The sequence below is a fragment of the Acinonyx jubatus genome, chromosome D2, assembly GCF_027475565.1.
Source record: "Acinonyx jubatus isolate Ajub_Pintada_27869175 chromosome D2, VMU_Ajub_asm_v1.0, whole genome shotgun sequence".
Classification (NCBI taxonomy): Eukaryota; Metazoa; Chordata; class Mammalia; order Carnivora; family Felidae; genus Acinonyx; species Acinonyx jubatus.
Window position 1 is genome coordinate 1,908,055 of NC_069393.1, and position 21,646 is coordinate 1,929,700.

The following is a 21,646-nucleotide window of genomic DNA, read 5'->3' on the forward strand; positions in this document are numbered from 1 at the left end:
GTTTCCAAATGATTAAGAAAAGAGCATACAGAAACCAGGAAAATACACAGGGAAATATTGCCCTTTTTTTTTTTATCCTCCTCCACCACACCACTTTGGAAAACATTTAGGGGTTCTTGGTTTTATTAGTATTATTTGGTTGTCTGATACATTTTACCAGTTGTCCAGAAAATCAAATCCTGTCTTCAAGACGACATTACTTGAGGTGACCTGCGGAAGGGACAGAAACACAGCAAAGTAAGATACATTTTTTTTTTTTAGTTACGTATAATCTAAAAACAGCATCTCATTTAAATTGACCCAAATGAGATGCCTTGCTTTTATCTCGGAGGCTCCCTGACCTCAATTTGCCTCAGTGCTTGGGACCAGAAAATGAAATAAACTTCAGGGTGAGCTACCTGCTCCGGGATCCAACACTTCCCCTCCGTCCCCAGGCAGGTCTGAGAGCAAGTTTACAGACCTACCCACAGAGAAGAGGAGAAAAATGTATGTCCTCTGTCTGTGCAGGGACAGGCATGTTGGAATTGAGTCATCATGGAATAAGAGGACAAATGACAAAGACAGTCTTTCTACTGCTTTCTAGCACAAGCACGGGGGTCCGCCGGCGGGCTGCAGCCCTCCCGGGCGAGGACAGGACCACCGTGACACCCCACCCTCCACGTAACTGGCCAATGGCAAACTGCCTATGTGGAGACAATGCGGCAAAGGACTAAGCACATTCACAGGAAGCCTGTCTCGGGCCGGTTTGGACGCATCCGACACTGATGCAAAGTGGGCCCGTCAGGACTTCAGGCAAGCCGTCCTCTCTCTGCTTTCCTACTGGTTTCTTCGGTGAGGTTGGCCACTTCCCTCTCTGCTTTGCACTCAGGAATCCGTTCTTTCCGAGGATTTCACGTGCGGTCGCTGACTCTGCCCCCCCGCCTTCCACTTTCCTACGTCTCTGCGATTACGACTCTCTCATACTCTACATGTCAGAGGAAGAGCCAGGTGCCGGGTATGAGAAAAAGATCACTGCGGAGGCACGGAGGCCAGCCTGGCATGTGTGCCAGAAGGAGGAGGCGGGCGAGAAGGGTAGAGACACAGAATGGAGCCAAGAGATGGGGCAGGGTACCACAGGAGGCAGGGCAGGGAGGGGCCGAGAACGCTGGCTCAAGAGGGTGGGGACTCTGAAAGAACGCGCTAGAAAGCGAAGGTGCGGCTGGCGGAAGGCAGGCGGAGCTCCTGTCACAGGGCCCCCCCTCCTTCTTCGGGAGGACAACTCACAAGGCCACCTGCTGACAGAGGAGCGGAGGCACCCGGAACCCCATTCCGGGAAACACCCAGCGGACGACCACAGCTCCACGTGACAAGACACGGCTGCTAGAACTGGATAAGGGATCGGAAGAGACATGCCTCCAAAAAAGAGATACGCAAATGGCCAAGAAGCAACAAGGAAAGAGAGTCGACATCGCCGAGTACTGGAGGCCTGCGAATCCAAACCACGAGGAGACCCACGGATACCATCTCCCAGCCATTAGGGTGGCTACGACCAAGAAGGAGAGAGAACACGTGGCGGTGAGGATGCGGAAAACACGGCCTTCTTGCGCACTGTCGTGGGGAAGCAAGATGGCACAGCCACTGCTAGAAACAGTATGGCGGTTCCTCAGGAAGTTAAGCACGGAATTACCGTACTATCTATCAGTTCCTCTTCTGGCGATATATTCCAAAGGATGGAAAGCAGGGTCTTGGGACAGATACTCGTACGGCTGCGTTCACAAGGAGCATTATTCACAAACGGCCAGGCAACGGAAGCCACCCAAGCGTCCATCAGCAGACTGAATGGACAAACAATGGAGGTAAATCCATACGGTGGAATATTATTCGGCCTTCAGAAGGAAGGCAATTCTGACCCATGGCACAACGTGGGTGAACCCCAAGGCCATGACGCGGAGGGCAACAGGCCGGTCACAAAAAGATGGATGCTGTCTGATTCCGCTTACGTGAGACGCGAAGAGTAGTCAAATTCACGAAAATATAAAGTAGGATGGCGGCTGCCAGGGGCTGGGGGAGGAGGGAATAGGGAGTCGGCCGATGGGTGTGGAGTTTCATCTTCCCAGATGAAAGAGTTCTGTGGATGGATGGCAGCAATGGCTGTGTAACAACGCGAATGCATCTCGTGTCACGACCCCTGGGTCTACAGTATACTCAATATGGCACATGGTACGTTACATGTATTTAACCACAATAGACATTTTTTTACATATGAGTTAACAGGGGAAAAAAAAAAAAAGACAGCCAAAGAGTCTGCTAACATGGAGAAAACCAGCAAGGCACACACAGAGAAGGGCTTGTGGTGGGGTGGCCCCCAGGCGTGTCCATCTGCCCGGCCAATAGGTAACTTCCCCAGGCTCCAAAATCCAGACCCAATCCTAAAGACCACTCTTTTCCTCCCTCTGGCCATCCTCGTGTGGGAGCAGGTGGTCTCTTTTGATCCCTCCTGCCCTCCCCGCCTCGGGACTCACACAACGTGTCTGACTGCCAGGAAGCACTAGTGTTCCCCGGGGTGTGCTGTCCATCTCTGAGATGGACGGGACACAGGACCTTGTCTGTGGTCTCACCCACGTACGTGAGCTATCCATAATTTCCCCCCAGAAATGGTTCTCAGCCATGCCTGCACCCAAACTATGGCTTTGTTCATCATAAATCCACGTCTCAAAACCAAGGCTTCCCGGGGCGCCCGGGTGGCTCAGCCGGCAAAGCGTCCGACTTCGCCTCAGGTCATGATCTCACGGGTCGTGGGTTCGAGCCCCGCGTTCAGCTCTGTGCTGACGCCTAGCTCAGAGCCTGGAGCCTGTCTTTGGATTCTGTGTCTCCCTCTCTCTCTCTCTCTCTCTGTCCCTCCCGTGCTTTCTCTCTCTCAAAAATACATTAAAAAAAAAAAAAATTAAAAAAAATTAAAAAAAAAAACAAAACCAAGGCTTCCCGGGAATTTGAAATATAATGACTTTTGGGGTTGTTTTGTTTGTTTGATGCAATCCTCCAACACTAGATCCCTTTAAAGTCCTAACCAAACACTGGGCTTTCTCTTCACTGTCTTAGACCAACTGGTAAAGACAATGGTCGATTTCTTCCACAAAGAAATGGGAAAACACTCAGAAGGCACTCTCCCTTATTCTCCTACACCCTTATTCACCTTCACGACATACTCCTCCTCCTCACCCGGTGACCCTCTCAGATCTTTCTTTTGCTCCCCCCCCCAAAAGAACTCCTTCCTTAGGATTCCTCGCTGGACACATAACCCTACCCTGCTTGGAAACGAGTAGCCGCCAATCACTCCTTGAAGCGAGAGTTTCCTGCGGCAGTGTGGCCGCTCTTGGGGGAGGCTCAGGGGTCCTGCCTGCTTCCTCCGTGCCCCCTTTGGGGCATCTGCCGGTCCCCTCCTCCCCAACACCCAGCCCAACTTTATAGACCCCTCGGTGGAGGGGGGCGTCCGAACCCCTCCCACACTGACCACCTCCCCCCTGCGAGCTCCTGTGTTCACCGCCCTCCTGCGGTCCCTCCCCTACCTGCCCTCACACACGTGGGGAAAGGCAGCTGGCATCTGCGGCACACCATGAGTAACGGGCAACCAAGTCATGGCACCGAGATGGAGCCACGAAACACGCCCCTGGCGGATTGGTCAGTCGCCGCTCTCCCGATCCCAAAAGTCGCCCAAGGAGTGGGCAGCGGGAGGAAGGGGGAGGGGAAGAAGCAAGCATCTGTGGCCCAGATGCCCCAGATGCCCAGGGAGGGGCATCTGTGGCCCACCCGTCTTGTGGGAGGTCTCCCGGGGTCCCCCCCGGAAGAGGCGGCCACTCACCTGTGTAGGCATGGGTTCCGAGAACAGAGAGTCTTCTACGTCCTCCATGTCCTCCCGCCTGGCCTCGGGAGAGGAAAGCTTCCCCTCAGGCTCGGACGGGGTGGTGCTGGGGCGGGCCTGGACGGGCTGAGGTCTCTCGGGCTCGATGCTGACGCAGGGGAGGCCGTGCTGCTCCTGGCGGAGGTTGCCGGGCCTTTCGGCCTTGGCCTCCCTGTCCTTCAGGGCGGGGTCCTGCCGGTAACAGGCAGGCAAGACCTTTTCACCCTTCTCCATGGACTTGATCTGGCTGGGGGTCAGCGACTGGAACTCGGCCTCAGGCCCCTCTCCCCGGGAGCGCTCGGCGTTGATCTTCCAGAAGGAAGCTTCCTCTTCCTTCCGGGCGGGACCCAGGGCATCCAGGCTGGAGGACTTGCTGCCCTGGGAGGGCCGGAGGGCCTGCGAGCCCTGGGAGGCTTTAGACTGCCTCGGCTCACCGGCCGGGCCGCTGCCCGGCTCTTGGATAGACAAGGAGCACACGCTGAACTCCATCTGACTCTGCAGCGGGGACACAGAAAGGAGAGAGTCAGCCTTACGATCCGGTGCAAGGGCTGCACCAGCTCCCACCTCTGTGCGCCCGGCAACATCAACACTGGGTGTCGTCCATCTGCCGAAACCGTCTGCCCCTTAGGACGGCCATCGGCCAACCCACCACACGGGAGCGCGGCCACCCAGGCCCCCAACGGCGCAGAGGCTCTGACTCACTGATGACTGAGGCCTCACTGCCTGGGGAGCAGAGCACCCCCTTGTCTTGTCGGGACTGATTCCAGCGCCTTCCAGAGGAGGAGCTGTCTGGCGGTGACCGCCCTCCCTGGGAAGGTGATTGAGAAGGTGCACGGCCCAGCCAGGCACAGCACAGCCGTGAAGGTCAACACCCGGCCCCCACCGCCCAGGCCCTTCGCTCCTGACCTAGGGCGGCGGGAGGGCGGACAAGCGTGAAAGAAACCAACCGAGCCAGACCCTGCTTTCCTGGACAAAACCACGAAGGTCAAGGGTGGGCCTGAGTGCAGCCTCGGAGACCCGACCCACCCGGCCTCGCCCGCTCTGCCTTCTCGAAGCCTGCTACAGAATGCACGCCTGTGTGCCCCAGTTCTCCTGTGGAAGCCCTAACTCCCAAAGTGACGGTAACAGGAGGTGGGGCCTTTGAGGGGTGATCAGTCTGAGACGAGGTCATGAGAGTGGGGCCCCCCACGATGAGACCGGTGTCCTTATCAACACAGACACAAGGGCAAGGATCTCTCTCCCACCGCTCACGGACACGAGGAGGCGGCTGTCCTGCAAGCTAGGAAAGCAGGTTCTCACCAGAACCCCGTCGCACTGTCACCTTGACTTCCCGGCCTCTACGACTGTGCGAAATGAACATCTGCTGTTTGACCCCCACCCCCCCGCCCCCGTATTTGTTGTGGCCTCACAAGCCAAGCAAGACCGTGTGTCACGCAGAGGGGTCCTCTGCTGGGACGCTCCCCGCTCAGCAGGGCTCTGCAGCTCTGACTCATCCTGGTCCTGGAAGCCGGATGCCGTCGCCCACCTGTGAGCCTAAGCCCCCGAGGCCAGGGAAGCGCCCCCGCCCGGCCCGACTGTCCCAGAAATGCCTTCCTTGGTCCGAGACTGCTCAGCACGGCGGCCTCTAAAAACGCCAGTGCTGCTCTGTCCTGGAGAACAAATCATTAGATGGAAGGAATCCCAAGCCCCATCTCCAGGCCAGAGCACACGGACGGGGCCTCCCGGGCCTGCACAGCAAGCAGTCTCCCGCCTCAACCATCGCTAAAATCAATCTCGAACAATCTTGAACATTCCTCTCTTCCTCCCCACTTTGCTCTCAGATCCTCCTCTTCTTCTTCTTTTTTTTTTTTTTTTTAATAAAAGCAATGAAACTGAACGGATAATGCGCAGAGTCGAGGAATCAGGAAAAAAAGCATTTTCTTTCTACCTTTTGCATTTTGGGGGAACCATTTTCGTACACGTATCATATGAGGCGGTGGTTCTGTTACGCATGTGATTCGGGGTGTTGTGTTTTCACTTACTCGTGAGCACGGCCCACGGGGTTATGTGGTCTTTGTGAGCATTATTTGTACTGTGTACAAGCTACTTCCCTGGGGAGCTGCCTCACCGTCTACTTAGCCGTTTTCTCACTCGCGGACAACCTGCGTCTTCTGACCTGTGTTCTTACCATTAAGGCTGCCACAACCACCTTCGTGCCTACAGCGCTCGCCCGTGTGGACTTCGTTTCTTCAGATCGGCTTCCCGAAGTGAAATGTCAAGACACAGAAGCTTTACACCTTCCCTCTCTCGCGGCTCTAGGTGCATACCAGCCAGCTTGTTTTCCAGGGCTGCCCCGATTTCTAACGCCACCAGTCCAGCGATGTATCAGAGGATATTTTCAGTTACTGTTTCCACGTGGACACAGTGGAATTCAAAACGGTGCTAACTTAATGTACAAAACACAGTTCTTCGTTACTTGAAGGCATATGCCTTCGCTTGGTTTCACAAACTGGCCTGCGGTCTCAGTCTGACACTTCTCCAAAAGCCTGGGCTCTGGTGGCCACAGGTCACTATGCAAGGCTTGTAAATGAGATGTGATAAAGCCACGAGAAAAAACTACGTTCCAATCATGAGCACAGGTGCCCTGAAGCTCGCTGTTATGCCAAGGAAAAGACGTCAAAGCTCTGACGGTCGCGGGTGCTCGAGTGCGTCTAATGCATCGGGTGCTTTTTCGTTGTTGTTGGAGTGGGTTTGGTTTTTTTTTTTTTTTTTTTTTAAGTTTATTTATCTGGAGACAGAGGGAGTGTGAGCGGGGAAGGGGCAGAGAGAGAGAGGGAGAATCCCAAGCAGGCTCCGCGTGGTAAGCGCACTGAGTCCAACGCAGGGCTCGAACTCCCGAAACCGTGAGATCGTGACTTGAGCTGAAATCAAGCGTCGGACTGAGCCACCCAGGAGCCCCTTGGGCTGGGTGTTTTGTTTTTTGTTTTAATTTTCATTCTACAGATGAGCAAATGGGACATGGGGAGCAATTCAGCGAACTGTCCAACCTGGATCCGGTCGTGCTGGGCATCACGCCAGGTATAGAAACCAGTGGCCACCAGGGATGACATCCACATAGACACCGGAGGGCCTTGCACACAGCAGGCCTTCTGTAAGTATGTTGATGATCTAATCTGACTTTCTAAAGGGCTGTTTTTGAATGAACCATTCTCAGTACTCTGCATATTTCCAAATTCCACAGTCGAATACAGGGAGCCTGTGGGAATAGAGAGGACGGGTTTCTTTAAGTAAGCAAGTTGCTAAAGATACCTCGGAAGTGGAGACCAAGGCTTAGAATGGCATTGACTTTGATCTGGAAATTGCAACGTAAGGAAGGCACTTAAAAGCGAACACTTCATCAAGCCTCGGGCTTTTTTAGGATCAGCAATTTCTCCAGTGGGATCTCTGCTCAGAAGGCTCTGGAAGGCTAGGCTGAGCAACTGTCTACGTGGAAGGCAGCCACGGACCGAGCCAGGGATGCTGTGGAGAGGAGGCAGTCACAGTGGTTCCCAGACTGCTTCGGGCCATCGCTGGAAAGGCGCCCAAGCAGCACTGGCTGGATGTGACATCCTTGAACGCAACGACAGAATGACGGAGGCTGTGCCCATGGCGCCTTGGGCAATCGGAGACCGAGCGGCAGTCCTCGAGGGACAGTGCCACCTGGTCAGAAGTCTGCATGGGGCGTTGGCAATAGTCCCAGTGGGTCCCCTCTGGGCTCTGGCTCCTCTCACGCCTTCCTGCTCGCCTTCCTCTGGCCACCAGGGGCCTGGCTCATGGTACCTGTTGTCCACAGCAGGGACACGTAGCAGAGCCGGGGTGAATGCTACTCTGGAGCCCCCATTTTGGGTGCCCAGTGTCAGGTCATGGAGTCTGGGCTGCCAAGCTCCCCCCCAAGTAGTGTGGCCAAGCCACCGTCCTGTCCTGTGGACTTTGTCAGAGCCTGCAGGGGACTGTCCCCCTCACCTTCCACCAGGCCTCTGAAGGCTATGCCATAGCAGAGGTTCTGAGAGACAGGTGTGAGGGGTGCCCTTCTGACACTGGAATGGGTCAGTGAGCAGGACGGGGACGGCCCTGCCTCGTGGAACTGACAGGTCTAATAAGGGGGCCTCTTGTGGACCCCGTGATGACCACCGGAAGGTGGAAAGTGCAAGGATAACGAAGTTCCAGATGCCGCTTTCTTATTTCTGGGAAGAAGGCTGTTTTTCTTGGGGTGGAGAAAGCGCCCTTGGGAAGGGAGGCGGCGTCGGCCCCGTCCACCAACGCTGGGCGACATCGAGCCGGGGCCCGGCAAAAGGACGCGGCCTGGGAAGAGCAGCCAACGGGTCAATGACTCCAGCTCGCCCACCCGGGGACGGACGGGAAGTCAGGGCGGGGGAATCCGACTCTGCAGTCTCACGCAATCTTTGAGACGGGAGATGGGGGAGTAAAGGGGAAACCCCCCCCCCCAGCCCCCGTCGCAGCAACGGTGACAGCTCATCACCCCCCCACGTCCCGGGCGCTAGCTAAAGCCCGAGGGAGGACGGCGCGGGAGGATCTCGTCCGGCCAAGCCAGGACTGGGCGTCAGTCACCCCATGTGGGGAACCGGGTCTCAGCTGGCCGCGTCCGTTCTAAAAACAGAAAGACCACAACCGAGCCCAGGATCTATTTTTACGCCCCGCTCACTGGAGAGGAATGTGTAATATTTCAGTAAAGGGGGAGTGCGTGCAGCCAAAACTAACTGTTGGGCTTGGCAGCGTCCGACCCATCGAAATTGTTGAGACAAAGGCTACAGAAGCGTTGTCAGGAAACATCCTAGTTTACTGGAGCAAATCTGAATAAGCCCACAAGCCATCTAGCCTTTATTCTCCCACCTCCTCCTCCAAAGAAGGAAAGAGGAGGAGAAGGTATGAAAAACTTTTAGAATCACAAACCCAGGAGAAGTGACAGCCTGACAGGGAAGGCAAGGCAGGACTTGGCCACTGGGGATGTCAGACCCTCCGGGCCCGTGGGGGGAGGGGCAGGGCCTGGTGGATTCCCCGCCCCCAACCCCGAGGCACTGGGCTCGGACCAGGGGCTAAATTACATACTCCTATGCTTTTCCCAGGGAGCAAGGGGACCTACAGACGCGTGGATTAATCCTGCTCCAGCCCCCATGCCCGTATGTCGGGCAGAGTGAGCCTGGGGAAAAACCCAACAGAGGCCCAACAGCTGGGAGGTGCACCGGGGCCCCGGGTGCCGAGTTGCCAAGGTTCAGGGGCCAATGGCAGCCTCCACTGCCCCCCGCCCCCCCCGCCCCGCCAGGGGCTCATCATCTCACGGGGACAACAGTAGTAATGCCATATTTTCACCTAAGAGGCAGCCAGGTTGCTACGGCACAGCTTATGTATATGGTCCTGGGCCCGGATGTCTAGTCCACACCCCGCACTCTATGCCTTGATTTTCTTATCTGTAAAACGGGGCTGTTGTGAGGCTCACACGAGAGAAGGCACGGTAGGTGCTCAGCAAAGATGGGGGGCATGGGAGCCGTGGGAATCAGAAGAACGCGGGTTTGCAGCGCGTCTGGAGGACAGACTAGATCCTCACAGATGGATGGGGTGGGGGGTGAGCAATGGCACTGAGGTAGGAAAGGCCATGGCTCCTGGGGCAGGAGAGCACGGTGTCTGGGGCACGGGGCTGAGGGCCACAGGACATACCAGCCGGAAAGACCCCTGGGGCCAGAGGTACAGGGCTAGGGCCACTGGGCTGAAGGAACAGACACATCCCTCCACACACAGAGACCCAGGAAAGGTCAGGGTGCCACAGGGCTCAGCTCTGACTCTCAGGAAGGTGAGCCAGGGTCAGAACGGGTGCTGGGGGGCAACGAGGAGGGAGCCGTGACTGCTGGGCGGAGATGGGGGTCTCGGCGAAGAAGGCCCGGGGACCTCAAGCAGCACAGGAGTCAGGCTGGGACGGGGGCACAGGGTGGCTCCAAACTGTCACTGGCAGTAAGGAGAGAAGGCAAGCAGAGCTACAGGCTGGAAGCAAGGGACTCCTCTAGGCACTGAACACCCTGACGGGATGCCCTTCTGTCCCGCCACGGGCGGGAGCCACCCGCAAGCCAAACGGACTTGCGCTCCAATCTCTCTCCGTGGATTCAAGCCGCCTGCCAGTTACAGCGTTCTTCGAGCCCCTGCCCAAAACCCTGACCCAGAGCAAGAGCAGGGACCCTGATCTCCCAGGGGCGAAAGAATTCAACGTGTGTGCACATCCCGGACCCAGAGCACACAGCACACAGGAAGTGTGATATCATTCACGGATCTTTCAAAAATTCAGCACAAAGCCTCCTAAGTGCCTACTCTTCTTCCCCAGGAAGGGGCGGGAAGGTCTCCCTACTCTGGGAATGGTTTATATTGGCCCTCAGAGACCTTTTGATGCAGAAGGAAATCAACGAACCCATCCCCACCAGCCAACTTACCATCCCCAAATAGGCAATGCGCGCTGGGAGGAGGACCAAGACGGACAGAAAGAAGCCAGACATCTGGGGCAGGGGGAGGGGTGCATGCTTTGAAGGGGGGGTTGTCCCTAGAGCCCAGCAACCCAGCGCCAGGGCCTGACCTGCCTCTGCAGACATCTCCTCTAAACTCCCCAGCCCAGACCCACCAGGGAATGCCAAGAATCCTCTCTGCTCCCTGCCTCCCCTCTCTGGAGCATTCCAAGCGCTGAGTTTCTTCCTCTTAAAAGATCAGTAGCATGAGAAAGGAATCCACCGAGGGGGGCCCACAGGCTGACAGATGGATGGGAAAGATAACGGCCAGCTCACCCCCAGCTGGGGCAGATAGTTCTCCCTCTGAGCCTCCCCTCCGTGCTGGAAGAGGGCAGAGAAACAGGGGCGCCAGGGCAGCTCAGTCTCAGAAGGACGCGCCCCAGGCAGGGAGGGCTGGGCTGGAAGACAAAGCAGGACTTGAACAAGGGGGTACTCTTCCACAGACCATTCTGCACTTGGCCCCCAGCCCTCAAGGGCACTCCCGATCACAGCTGCTTTCCGCTGGGGAGGGGACTCCTGGCCCCCGAGCACAGGGCCAGCTCACTCTCCGTGGGTGGCACCCCCATGGGCTGGCCTAAACGGAGGAGCCCACACAGAGTTAACAACGATTGGTCAAGCCCCTGGCATTCTCAGTTCTGCCAACAGTCAAGACCCTCGGTCAGGCTGACCCTGGCCTCGGATGACATGACTGCCAGGCTAAGAAGTCAGAGCAGAGAAAGAGTTGGTGAGTGAACAAGGCCAACAGAAGAACGGCTGGGGGAGCCCTGCCCAGCCTGCTGAGCCCCAGAATCATAAGCAAATACATGTCTGCTTTGGGCCATGGAGCTGTGGGGTAGTCTGTTACGCATCAACAGATAACTACTGGAGAGCAAGAGAACCCGCTGCTGGGCCCCGAATCCCACGCCTGGAGATCAGGGCCGCCTAAAACCACCTCCTGTTCACAGCTCTCCAAAGAGGTTCTCACCAGCCCTCAGGGAGAGTGTGACGACGCCCGAAAAGCAAGGAGGCAGGGCACTCCAAGTTCAGGCCGGGGAGGTGAGTGGTGGCACTTTCTAGAACTCAACGCTGACTTGTGCAAACAGAGTGGAGCCGAGCCTCTCTGCTCTCTGGAATGTTCTCTGCTTTGTCTCTACAAGGTTCTAACGCTAAACTCTGTAAGTCCAACTTCAAGAGATCAAACCAAAAGGTGAGGACCCCGAGTGAGCCTGCCCATTGGTTACGTAAGCTGGTTCTCTGCAAAGGGGGCAACACCCATTAACTTCCAGAGGCTTCTTGACTGACAAGGTGCCTGGGGGACCTGGCTGGCAGATGTGGACCCTCAGCACCAGCACAGGGTGTGATCTGTGTGGGACAGTTAGCTGTCCTCGTTCTCGTTCACCTATGCCCCACACTGGCCCCGGTGGCTGAGCCCCATCTCGGCACCTGCTCCAACCACCGCCCATCCTTGTCCCAGACTGTCACTGCAGCAAGTTAATAACAGATGGAGTGTCCTGTCCCCAAAATAGCAGGTTCAGTAATATTTCACAAAGTAAATTCTTAATAGAGGTGATATTCTCATGGGGCATGAGATGGACGCAGAGCGTAGGCCGTCATCACTCTTTTGACCTCTGTGCCTTCGTCGCTGTGATATCCTCAAACGTAGGACCCGGTCTGGGGAAGTCTGTGCTGCTTTCTGGGCTACTGCGTCCGAGGCTGCTTGGTCCCTGCAGAGCGTCTATTTGTCTGTTACCGGTAGATATCACCGGCAGGGTTAGTGCTCCTCAGTTATTCACCGGGGAGCCCAAAAAGAAGACTGCTGCTCCTGGCTGAACGCCAACGTGATGATGCAGTCTCTACCCACCCACAACTTCCCTGACAGCGTCACTAGACAGGGGATTCCTCGCTGGTTTCAGGAGCCACTGTGTTTCCAGGCTGCTCCTGGATGTCCTTCGACCGGGGTCCAGATCCCTAGGGAGACCCCAGCTTCCAGGCACACCGTTTCGCTCGCGCTGCCCTCTGCACAGACCTAGATTACTCATCTGCAGTGGAAATAAAACACGGGCACATGCTGGGTGCAGACGTAGGATGTTCAGGACCCCACGTAAAGGTGCGCTAAAGGCAGCGGGCATCCGCACCCGCCACGTGGACGCGTACACCTGCATTGACAACACATATTTCCAAAACCGCTTCCCAGCTCTCACGTGAGGACCGGGTCGTGCACCTCCCCATCTGGGGACGCCTCAGGTCACACGGGGCCCACTCAGCAGCTCTGCCTGTAGGCAACAGTGCCCCCTGCCCTCGTCCGCCGGAACCCTGTCAAATGTTCCATTTTCAGACACAGGTCCCCCCACATGAGGGCTTCCCGGGTGTCTTGTGGAACCCCTCGCTGCCCTGCCCCGCTCTGACCCACCCTCTCCGCAGGCCCCTGCGTGCCCATTTCCGCTGGGATGAGCAATGTGGGCCCAGCCAACGAGCCCCTGCAAGAACAGGCACTTCAGAGCCCTGATCTGACCTCAAGTCTGAGCCCCGTTCCAGGCACACTGCCGTCCTCGTCACCCCATTATGGGGAGAACCCTCCGACACGCAGCACTAAACGTTCTAGACTCTTGCTCGTTTTAGTTGGGTTACAGACACCTGCCTTTTGGTTGCTTGGTCCCCTACTAACGCACTTCTACCGGAGCAGCGAGGCAGGACGGGGGGAAATAGACAAAGTCCGTTAAGCTTGACGCCATGAATCAACTCTAGCAAGAATCATCACCTATCATCATCATCACCATCAAAGTGAACAAGGGACTAGGGGTTAGCGATCCGAGCTGCACTGTACCGCTAACACCTGTCCATGTGTATCCACTGCCTCATCAACTTCACAGGCTTCCAAGAGTGTATGTCCTTTTTTCCTCCCCACCCCCCGCCCCCAGGACTGTCACGCCTCCAGGCAGACTCTTGCAGGCGATTTTGATAGATCTGCAGTCTCATCTCTGCCACTGTCCCTCTCCTGACCCTACCCTGAGTTCATTTTAATAACGCCTGCCCCCCCTCAAAAGCTTCTCTCCAAGCTTTGCTTTACGGAGCGCCCCCACTAAGGTGCTGAGTATTGGTCAGCAGAGCCAGGAGCAGAGAAAGCCCCGGATGGGGCTGACTCTGCTTTCCCAGGACGGCCGGGGTCCTGGTCAAGGGGCGACCACTTTAATTCCATCACGATGCCCCCCCACAGGTTTCCTAGCTCATCTCCACGGTCTCCCCTCCTCTCCTTTTCCACCAGCAGGGGGGCATCACCTGCAGCAGGATGGTGGGGCCTCCGCCTTCTGAGTCCACCGAGAGCTACAAGAAAAATACACAACCACGCCATTCTTTTTCAAAAGGACAAACACATCTAAATTTAATCCAACTTACCCTTGTTTCCCAGGAGAAAGGGGCAGAGTGCTCATCTTGCCAAGTTATGTCCTGAAATAAAAATGCGAGAATAAATATGAAACCCAAACCCAAACATACCCCATGCAAACATCCACCCAAGGCCACAGGGTAAGTAAGACTTAGGACTCATCCCAACTCCTGGCTTGGAGCAAGCCTGATGTTTGGGTGCTCTGCATAGACTGCACTGACCTTCTCAGTCTGGCCTCACCCTCACCTTTTTGGAGGTGGCCAGGCATGCCCCTCCCCCACCCAAAGGAGGCTCAGTGAATGAATGGGAGGGAGGCCCTGGGGGAGGGGGGGCAGAGGGGGAGGGAATCGATGATCGGGATGTGAGCAGAAAGGGGAAGGGGCTTTACAGATTGAGCCTCAGCTCTAGGAGGACTAGACATTATGGGAAGATGAGGCAGCCTTCGGAGCCTCCATTTCCTCATCTGGAAGAAGAGAATCACGCTTCCCTTGCAGGGCTGTTGTAACGATCAACATGGGAACAGAATGTCAGGCAATAACCCTCCAGCCAAAGCCAGTGCAGCTGAGGCTCCGTGCCCCCCCCCCCCGCCCCCATGTGCCCAGCAGAGATCTCGAAAGGGCCGACTGGCAACATCAATGAACATCCCCATTTAGTACAGGTGCCTACTGGTAAGGAGAGCTCTGAAGTCACCCCCACGCTCCCCAGCAGCACACGATGGAAAGCGCCCTCCAGAACCGGAACTGAGAATCTGACCTCGGATCCAACGTGTTTTGCACACTGGCCTGAACAAATGAGGGGAACATCACCTTTTCCTGGCTACCCCCTCCGAGCCCCCAGCCGTCTTCCTGTGCTACCAAACGTCTCCTCTGTGCTTGCTTCCACTGGGGATATTTTCGGAACCAAAAGTTGGGACACGCTGAAAAGGGATTAAAGTATTTTAAATTGGGACGGTCCTGGGGGCGCCTGGACCCAGTCGGTTGAGCATCCGGCTTCTGCTCAGGTCACGGTCTCACAGTTTGCGAGTTCGAGCCCCACAGCGGGCTCGCCGCTGTCAGCCTGTCAGCACAGAGCCCACTCCGTCTGTCCCTCTCCCGCTTGTGCTCTCCCCCAAAATAAATAAATATTAAAAAAAAAAAAATTGGGACGGCCCTTGCTTAAAGCACCCCCGCTAAGAGAGGTCCTCCCCCCATAGGTGCTCCCACCCCCAGAGTTAGGCCTTCAGGCTCTGTCGCCCTCTGGGTCTGTAGATGCCTTACTTTGGGAGCAGCACTGTCCCCACCTTAGCCTCTGGGCCGGTTTGCATTGGCCCCATGAGCCTGGCTCTCAGGGCAAAAACTACTAATGAGCTAGAACGTGGGCCACTGCCCTGCCATTTGGAGCTCCAGCTAAACCCCAGGTTTACAAACTCAGTTTACAAACTCTTGTCCCTCCAAAAACGGAAGTGGGCCACCAGGAGGAATGTGAACCAACGGGCCTTTGTGACAAGAGAGAGGGGCTGCAGGCCTAGCTTCAGCGGCAGGGGATTCCTGTGTCCAGCCCAGCCTGTGTGTGCGGAGGGCACAGCCGAGCCAAAGGACCTGAAAGTCTCCCAAAGTCTATGAGCTCAGGAAGCTCTAAGCTCCTCCTAGAATAATAAAACAAGAAGGATTTTTTCCTACGTGGGGAAAGTGAAGGAGGCTCATGGCACTTACGTATCATTTATTCTGGATTTGGAGCTGTGGGGGCAAAGGAAAGGGAAATCCACTGGCAAACGTGGTCCTTCCAACCCGAGGTGGGACAGCCCAGGGGGGCCACCCCAGTGGACAGAGGAGGTGCGCGGAGATTAACTGGGCAGTCAGAGCACAGAAGGGAGCAGACCCAGTGGCCAAGGGCATGCTGGAGCCGGACTCCCCTTATCATGGGCTATGACCTAGCCTTAAATATTAGCTACACGGCTGAGATCGGCCAAAATGAAAACACAGCTTTTGGCCTTGCAAGGAAAATGAGCGCAGACTCACAGGAGCACGGACTGAGCTGGGAGCCTGGTGAGCCAGCAGTCACCAGTGGCTGCAGCCCATGTTAGCTGAAATTCCAAGGGGGTCGAAGACAGAGAGGGGGGTCCCACCGTGAACCCTCCCCAACTTGGTGTCGGGCCAACAGTCTTTTGTTTGCGGCCAGCAAGAAACTCAGTCGAGGGGCAAATTCCTTAGATTTCTGCAATCCTGAGCTCATAAAAATACTAAAACGCCTAACAAGAATAAACACGCCGAGCACAAATGTTGCGGAAGCTCTGATGTCAGCCGAGGCTGCGCGCTCCAGCGCTGGGAAGAGGCTCCCCGGGCAGCTGGATGCAAAAGGGCCTCAGAACTGCAGAGTGGCGGTGCGGGCACACACAGTGTTCTCTTTTCTTCCGGTCCCGCGATGACCAGCAGGCAACCAAAACGTGGCCAGGCATGCGCTGGTGGATGCCCACACGTGCTTTCTGTAGGGGTTGCTTGCCAGGCGCCCCCGCCAGCCCTCCTGGTGCCCGAGACCGGAAACGATCGAAGCACCAAACCACGCCTGCCGCTTAGACCACGGGATGTCATGGAGTGGGGGCTCGGTCGTGGCCCAGAGCTACCCTCACAGTCAAATTCCTCTCCACGAGGGAGGTCTGTGCCAGAGACAGCGCCGCATCTCTCTGGAAACGACTTCCTCTCTGCAGCACGGCACAGGAAGAAGCCTAGAAGTCACTAGATCCCAAAAGAGCAGGGCAAAAAGCAGAAGGGAAGCCCCCGAGAGCCACAGGACACACAGCCCCCGGAAATTAACACGTGGGAGGCTCTGCTCTTCGCCACGTGGCTCCAAGGACTCCCGGATGCACAGGCACCAACTAGTCTTTCCTCTGACATCCCAGAGGCCCTGATTCGCTCTTGCTGGAAAATATTCGCCCAACGTTATGTTCACCTCCCAATGGAGAAAGTACTTTAAAAAAAATAAATACATAAAAAAGAATGTCTATTCTCTGCCCGTAGTACCAGAACGCATATTTGCACAAAATCTCCGGCATTTACTTTACTGTTTGGGAAAAGAATGGAGGCCGGAGTGTTTTAAGATCTCTGTGGGGCCCCCGTTTCGGAGGCCGCAGTCAGCCGTGGGCTGGAGTGGGCTCGCGCCAACCCACGCAAAAGTGGACTGTGAGAGGTTTAGGGATTTTTTAACCTGGTGTTAAACATAGCCATTATTGGGGCGCCTGGGTGGCTCAGTCGGTTAAGCGTCCGACTTCAGCTCAGGTCACGATCTCGCGGTCTGTGAGTTCGAGCCCCGCGTCAGGCTCTGGGCTGATGGCTCAGAGCCTGGAGCCTGCTTCCAATTCTGTGTCTCCCTCTCTCTCTGCCCCTCCCCCGTTCATGCTCTGTCTCTCTCCGTCTCAAAAATAAACGTTAAAAAAATAAAAAAAAAAAAAAACATAGCCATTACTATTATTAAAAGAATTAGGGGCACCTGGGTGGCTCAGTCGGTTAAGCATCCGACTTCGGCTCAGATCATGATCTCACGAAGCAGCCACTTGAACAGATGCTCGAACGCCGGTACGCACGGCCGAGTTACGCGCCCGGGAGCCAGAACGTGAAAACAACGCAAACGTCCGTCAACAGATGAACACACAAAATGGGACAAACACATCCGGTAGCAGAATACTACTCAGCTTTCAAAAGGAAGGAAATTCTGAATCAGGCTACAACCTGGATGAACCCTGAAGACATTGCTAAATGAATGTGCCAGTCACCCAAGGGCAGATGTCATATGCCAGCTATTTGAGGTACCCAGATGAGGCAAATTCATTGAGACAGGAAGGAGAATAGAGCTCACCAGGGGGGCAGCTGGAATGGGAAATCATTGTTTAAAGGATTCAAAGTTTCTTTTTTTTTTTTAATGTTTACTTATTTTGAGAGAGAGAGAGGCACAGAGAGAGAGAGAGAGAGAGAGGGAGAGAGAATCCCAAGCAGGCACCACCCTTTCAGTGCAGAGCCTGACGCAGGGCTCGATCCCACAAACTGTGAGATCATGACCTGAGTGGAAATCAAGAGTCACTCTTAACCGACTGAGCCGCCCAAGCAGCCCTGGATTCGGAGTTTTTGACGGGTGATGGTAAAGTTCTAGAAACAGAGAGTGCTAATGGCTGCACAGCAGTGCGAATATACTAAACGTATACTTAAAAATGGTTAGAAGGGTCCATTTTATGTTATGTATATTCTCCCACAATAAAGAGATCTGAAAAGGCTACGTACTGGATGAGTCCAACTGTATGCGTTCTGGAAAAGGCAAAATCACAAAGACAGTAAAAAGATCTGTGGTTGCTGGAGTTCGAGAGAGGGCAGAGCGCAGAGGATTTAGGAGCAATGAAAACACTCCATACCATATACTGTAGCGATGGATCCTGTTCTCAAAACCTACAGAATGTGCCCCATCAAGAATAAACCCCAATGTCAACCACAGGCTTTGGGCAACGACGATGTGTCGAGCAGGCTCATCCACTGTAAAAAACGTTCCACTCTGGCGGCCGATGTTGACAGTGGGGGAGGCTGTGCACGTGTGGAGGGAGGGGTTTTCCACTCGTTTTGCTAAGAACCTATCTCTAAAAAATAAAATCTGTTTTTCAAAAAAAAATGTCCCCCCTGAAAAAAAAAAACCCTACAAAAGTCAAGAATGCTCAAAACTCAGCATTTCCTAATTAATTACCGTGGTGCCTCTGGCTACTACCTAAGGTCTTCGGGTTAAAAGTCGTGGTCAGAGAATGATTTCTCTGTAAAAGTCATGACTATTCTAAAATTATTCCGGAATGAGAAACTCTGGACTTAAAATTGACTTCAAGTATGGTGAAATTTTACAAATATCAACCTTTCCTCTTAATGAACCGGGTTAGACACGACTGAGCATTTATTCTTTTGTAACTTTCTTTCCGCTTTCAGGGCCAGCGAATTTTATCGTTGTGTCTCAAGCGTGTGGGGCCGATGGCACCTGTGGACAGCACTGTCTGCGCTGGGTGTCCCTTAGGTCCTCTACAGGCCCACCCTAAGAAGGAGGCCGACCCGGAGGCATGGGCTATCTGAGGTGGCCTCTGATCTCCCACCGCACAAGGCCAGGCCACTAAGGGCCAGCAGACAGGAAGCCGCACCTTTCCTGGAACATCTGAAAAACCGTTTCTGAGACCCTGCAGCACTTGGGAAGTCTAGGCTACACCCTGGGCCTCTCTGAAGGCTGGGGGCCTGTCTGCCACCTTGGCCCGAACAAACTGCACCCTCTCTGTGGCAGGCACACCTGTCCCCAGGTATTCGATGGGAATGGCTCCTTCCCACGTGCCTGGGGTTCACGCAGGCACTGATCACAGACACCAGACTCCAGACACTCTCAAGGGGGCCGTACCCCAGCCGTTCCCGGGCCTGACTGTAAATTGGCGTCCCGTAGGATGCTGTTACAACCGGCAGAACCTGCAGGTCCCATCTGCCCCAGTTTTACAACGCTAACAACTCCCTAGGTAATTCTAATGTCGCCGTTCCACGGGGCAGCTTACCTGGTTCCGCTCATCATGAGACGCCAGACTCCCCACACATCATGAGCGCTTGGCCACAGGGCCACCCCAGGTTGCCCGTGCCTGCGGACCTCCGGGGCAAGGGGCCCGCCTCTGTCTGCCCACTCCACACCACGTGCAGTGGTGCCCTCAGTCACTACTGCTAGGTGGCTCTCATCATCCCCAGACAGGACCTCCTCCCAAACCCACCCAGGGTTCAAGCTGCTCTCACGAGAAGCCCGGGGCTTCTGGGCCAGCTTTCTCCCATCCTACTCTGGAACAAGGCGAGACCAGGGCTCTGCGCATTAGTATAATCACCCGAGGCAAATGAACAGTCTCCTGATAAGCTGCAAGGCTCCAGCATAATGCAATTCGCATTTGAAAACATTCATTCCCTTATTCCTCCATATGCATTCAAAGATGACCTACGAAACGAGTGCAGCTGCATTTCTAACGACACTGTTGCATACCTACGAGAACTATGCAACCGTTACGGACGAAACACTCTCATCTGCTGGAGTCAGAACATCCTCAGAACGTAGGAATACAGTGCACGGTTGGCTAAATTTCAGTGCCAACGGGAGTTAGAATCCCAACCACCGAGGATCCCAGAAATAGACGTGCTCCTTGAGTAATTCAGAAGCAGTGTCAGGATCCTGGAACATGGCAAGGTGCTCACTGGAACCACACATCGTCACTGTGTTCCTGGAGTCCCTAAATTAGAGGAGATTGACAGATGGTGGCACCTTGACTTAAAGGTAAAAAATTTAAACTGTGAGATACCATAGGTCGGAGAAATCAGGCTCAGCCGGCAGAGCCTGGAGAAGGGGACAGAAACTCCCCTCTGTCGCTGTCGCGGCCCTCTAGTGATGTCACGTGGTCTGGGCTTCCCGGCACAGCCAGCACGGAGCACATTGTCCCTGGGGAGCTGTTCCGTGTCAGCAGCAGCACGGTAGAAGCGGGTGAGACAATCCCACTCCGTGGTATGCAACCAGACAAGTTGAAAACCTACATCCACACAGAAACCGGCACGCGGATGTTTAGAGCAGCTTCACTCGTAAATTTCCAAGACTTGGGAAGCAACGGAGATGTCCCTCAGCAGGTGCATGATAAATACACCGCGGTTCCCCCAGACAATGGGTTGTTATTCGGCGCTACAAAGAAATGAGCTATCAAGCTGTGAAAGGGCCTGCGACGCGTATTACTCGATGACAGAAGCCAATCTGAAAATGCTACAGACTCTCTGGCTCCAACTACGTGACATTCTGAAAAAGGCCAAACTATGGAGACAGTACCGAGAGTGGGGCTTGGGGATGGGAGGGACGACCAGGTGGAGCACAGGATGTTTAGGGCGGTAAACTATGCCGTATGATGGCTACGTGTTGTCATACGTTTGGCCTGACCCACTGAACGCTTGCAAGAGTCAGCCCCGACGTGAACTACTGACTCTGGCGGATGCTGATGCATCAGTGCGGGTTCATCCAAGGTAACAGGTGCACCACTCTGAGCGGGGCTGTTGGGCGGGGGGGTGCGGGTGCTGTGTGTACGTCGGGGCAGGGAGAATACAAGAAATCTCTGTACTTTCTGCTCAGTTTTGCTCTCAACCTAAAACTGCTCTAGAAAACAAAGTTTACTTTAAAAAAAAAAAAAGACAGGGGAGTGAGGAAGAAGAACGATTAAAATATGCCCTTTTTTTCAACCAACGGCTTCTTTTTAGGGACCATTATTTATTTATTTATGGAATCGATGCTTTTCCCTCTGACTTGTCATATATTTAACTCTGCTGAGATAGGAGGGTTTCCATAAACGCAAGGACAAAACTTCAGTCCCCACAACGGAAAGGCAGCTAGGACTGAACTAGCGGGCAGGTTCCACAGGGAACACAAAGTCAGACACGAAAGCTGGGTGCCACGGTGGTAATGTGAGCAGGGGGAGGTGGAAGAGAGCTTGAAGGCAACAGACAGAAAGGTCTAGGGGCACCTGGGTGGCTCAGTGTGTTCAGCATCCGACTTCGGCTCAAGTCATCTCGTGGTTCCTGAGTTCGAGCCCGGTGTCGGGTTCTCTGCTGTCAACACAGAGCCTGCTTCAGATCCTGTGTCTCCCTCTCTCTCTGCCCCTCCCCAGCTTGTTCTCTCTCTCTCTCAAAAATAAATAAATATTAAAACATTAAAAAAAAAAAGACAGGTCTGGTCTTTATTATTTAAAAAAAAAAAAAAAAAAAGGATTTTCTTCTCCAGAATTAAGGGACTCTCTTGAGAGTGTGAAAATGACTCCTGTCAATGAGACAGGACTCCAGACCTGCCCACATGCTTCCCAGCTCTGCCCCACCCCTTCCCTGCACACCCTCCCACAGGAGCCAG

General features: G+C 54.8%; 1 protein-coding gene across 2 annotated transcripts in view; it reads right to left on the bottom strand.

The window, feature by feature from the left end:
* The window catches only part of CD2H1orf198 (chromosome D2 C1orf198 homolog), a 29,859-nt gene that overhangs the window by 1,867 nt on the left and 6,346 nt on the right, over positions 1-21,646 (bottom strand). Inside the window, exons 2-4 of one of the 2 annotated variants that reach the window (XM_053206884.1) lie at positions 13,771-13,821; positions 3,839-4,372; positions 151-210 (exon numbers count right to left, since the gene is read on the bottom strand). In XM_053206884.1, coding sequence (XP_053062859.1) covers positions 154-210; positions 3,839-4,372; positions 13,771-13,821 — 642 coding nt within the window. In that variant the 3' untranslated portion in view covers positions 151-153. Of the gene's footprint in view, positions 1-55; positions 211-3,838; positions 4,373-13,770; positions 13,822-21,646 lie in introns of those variants that run through there. The other variant, XM_027047025.2, reaches the window with a different exon arrangement.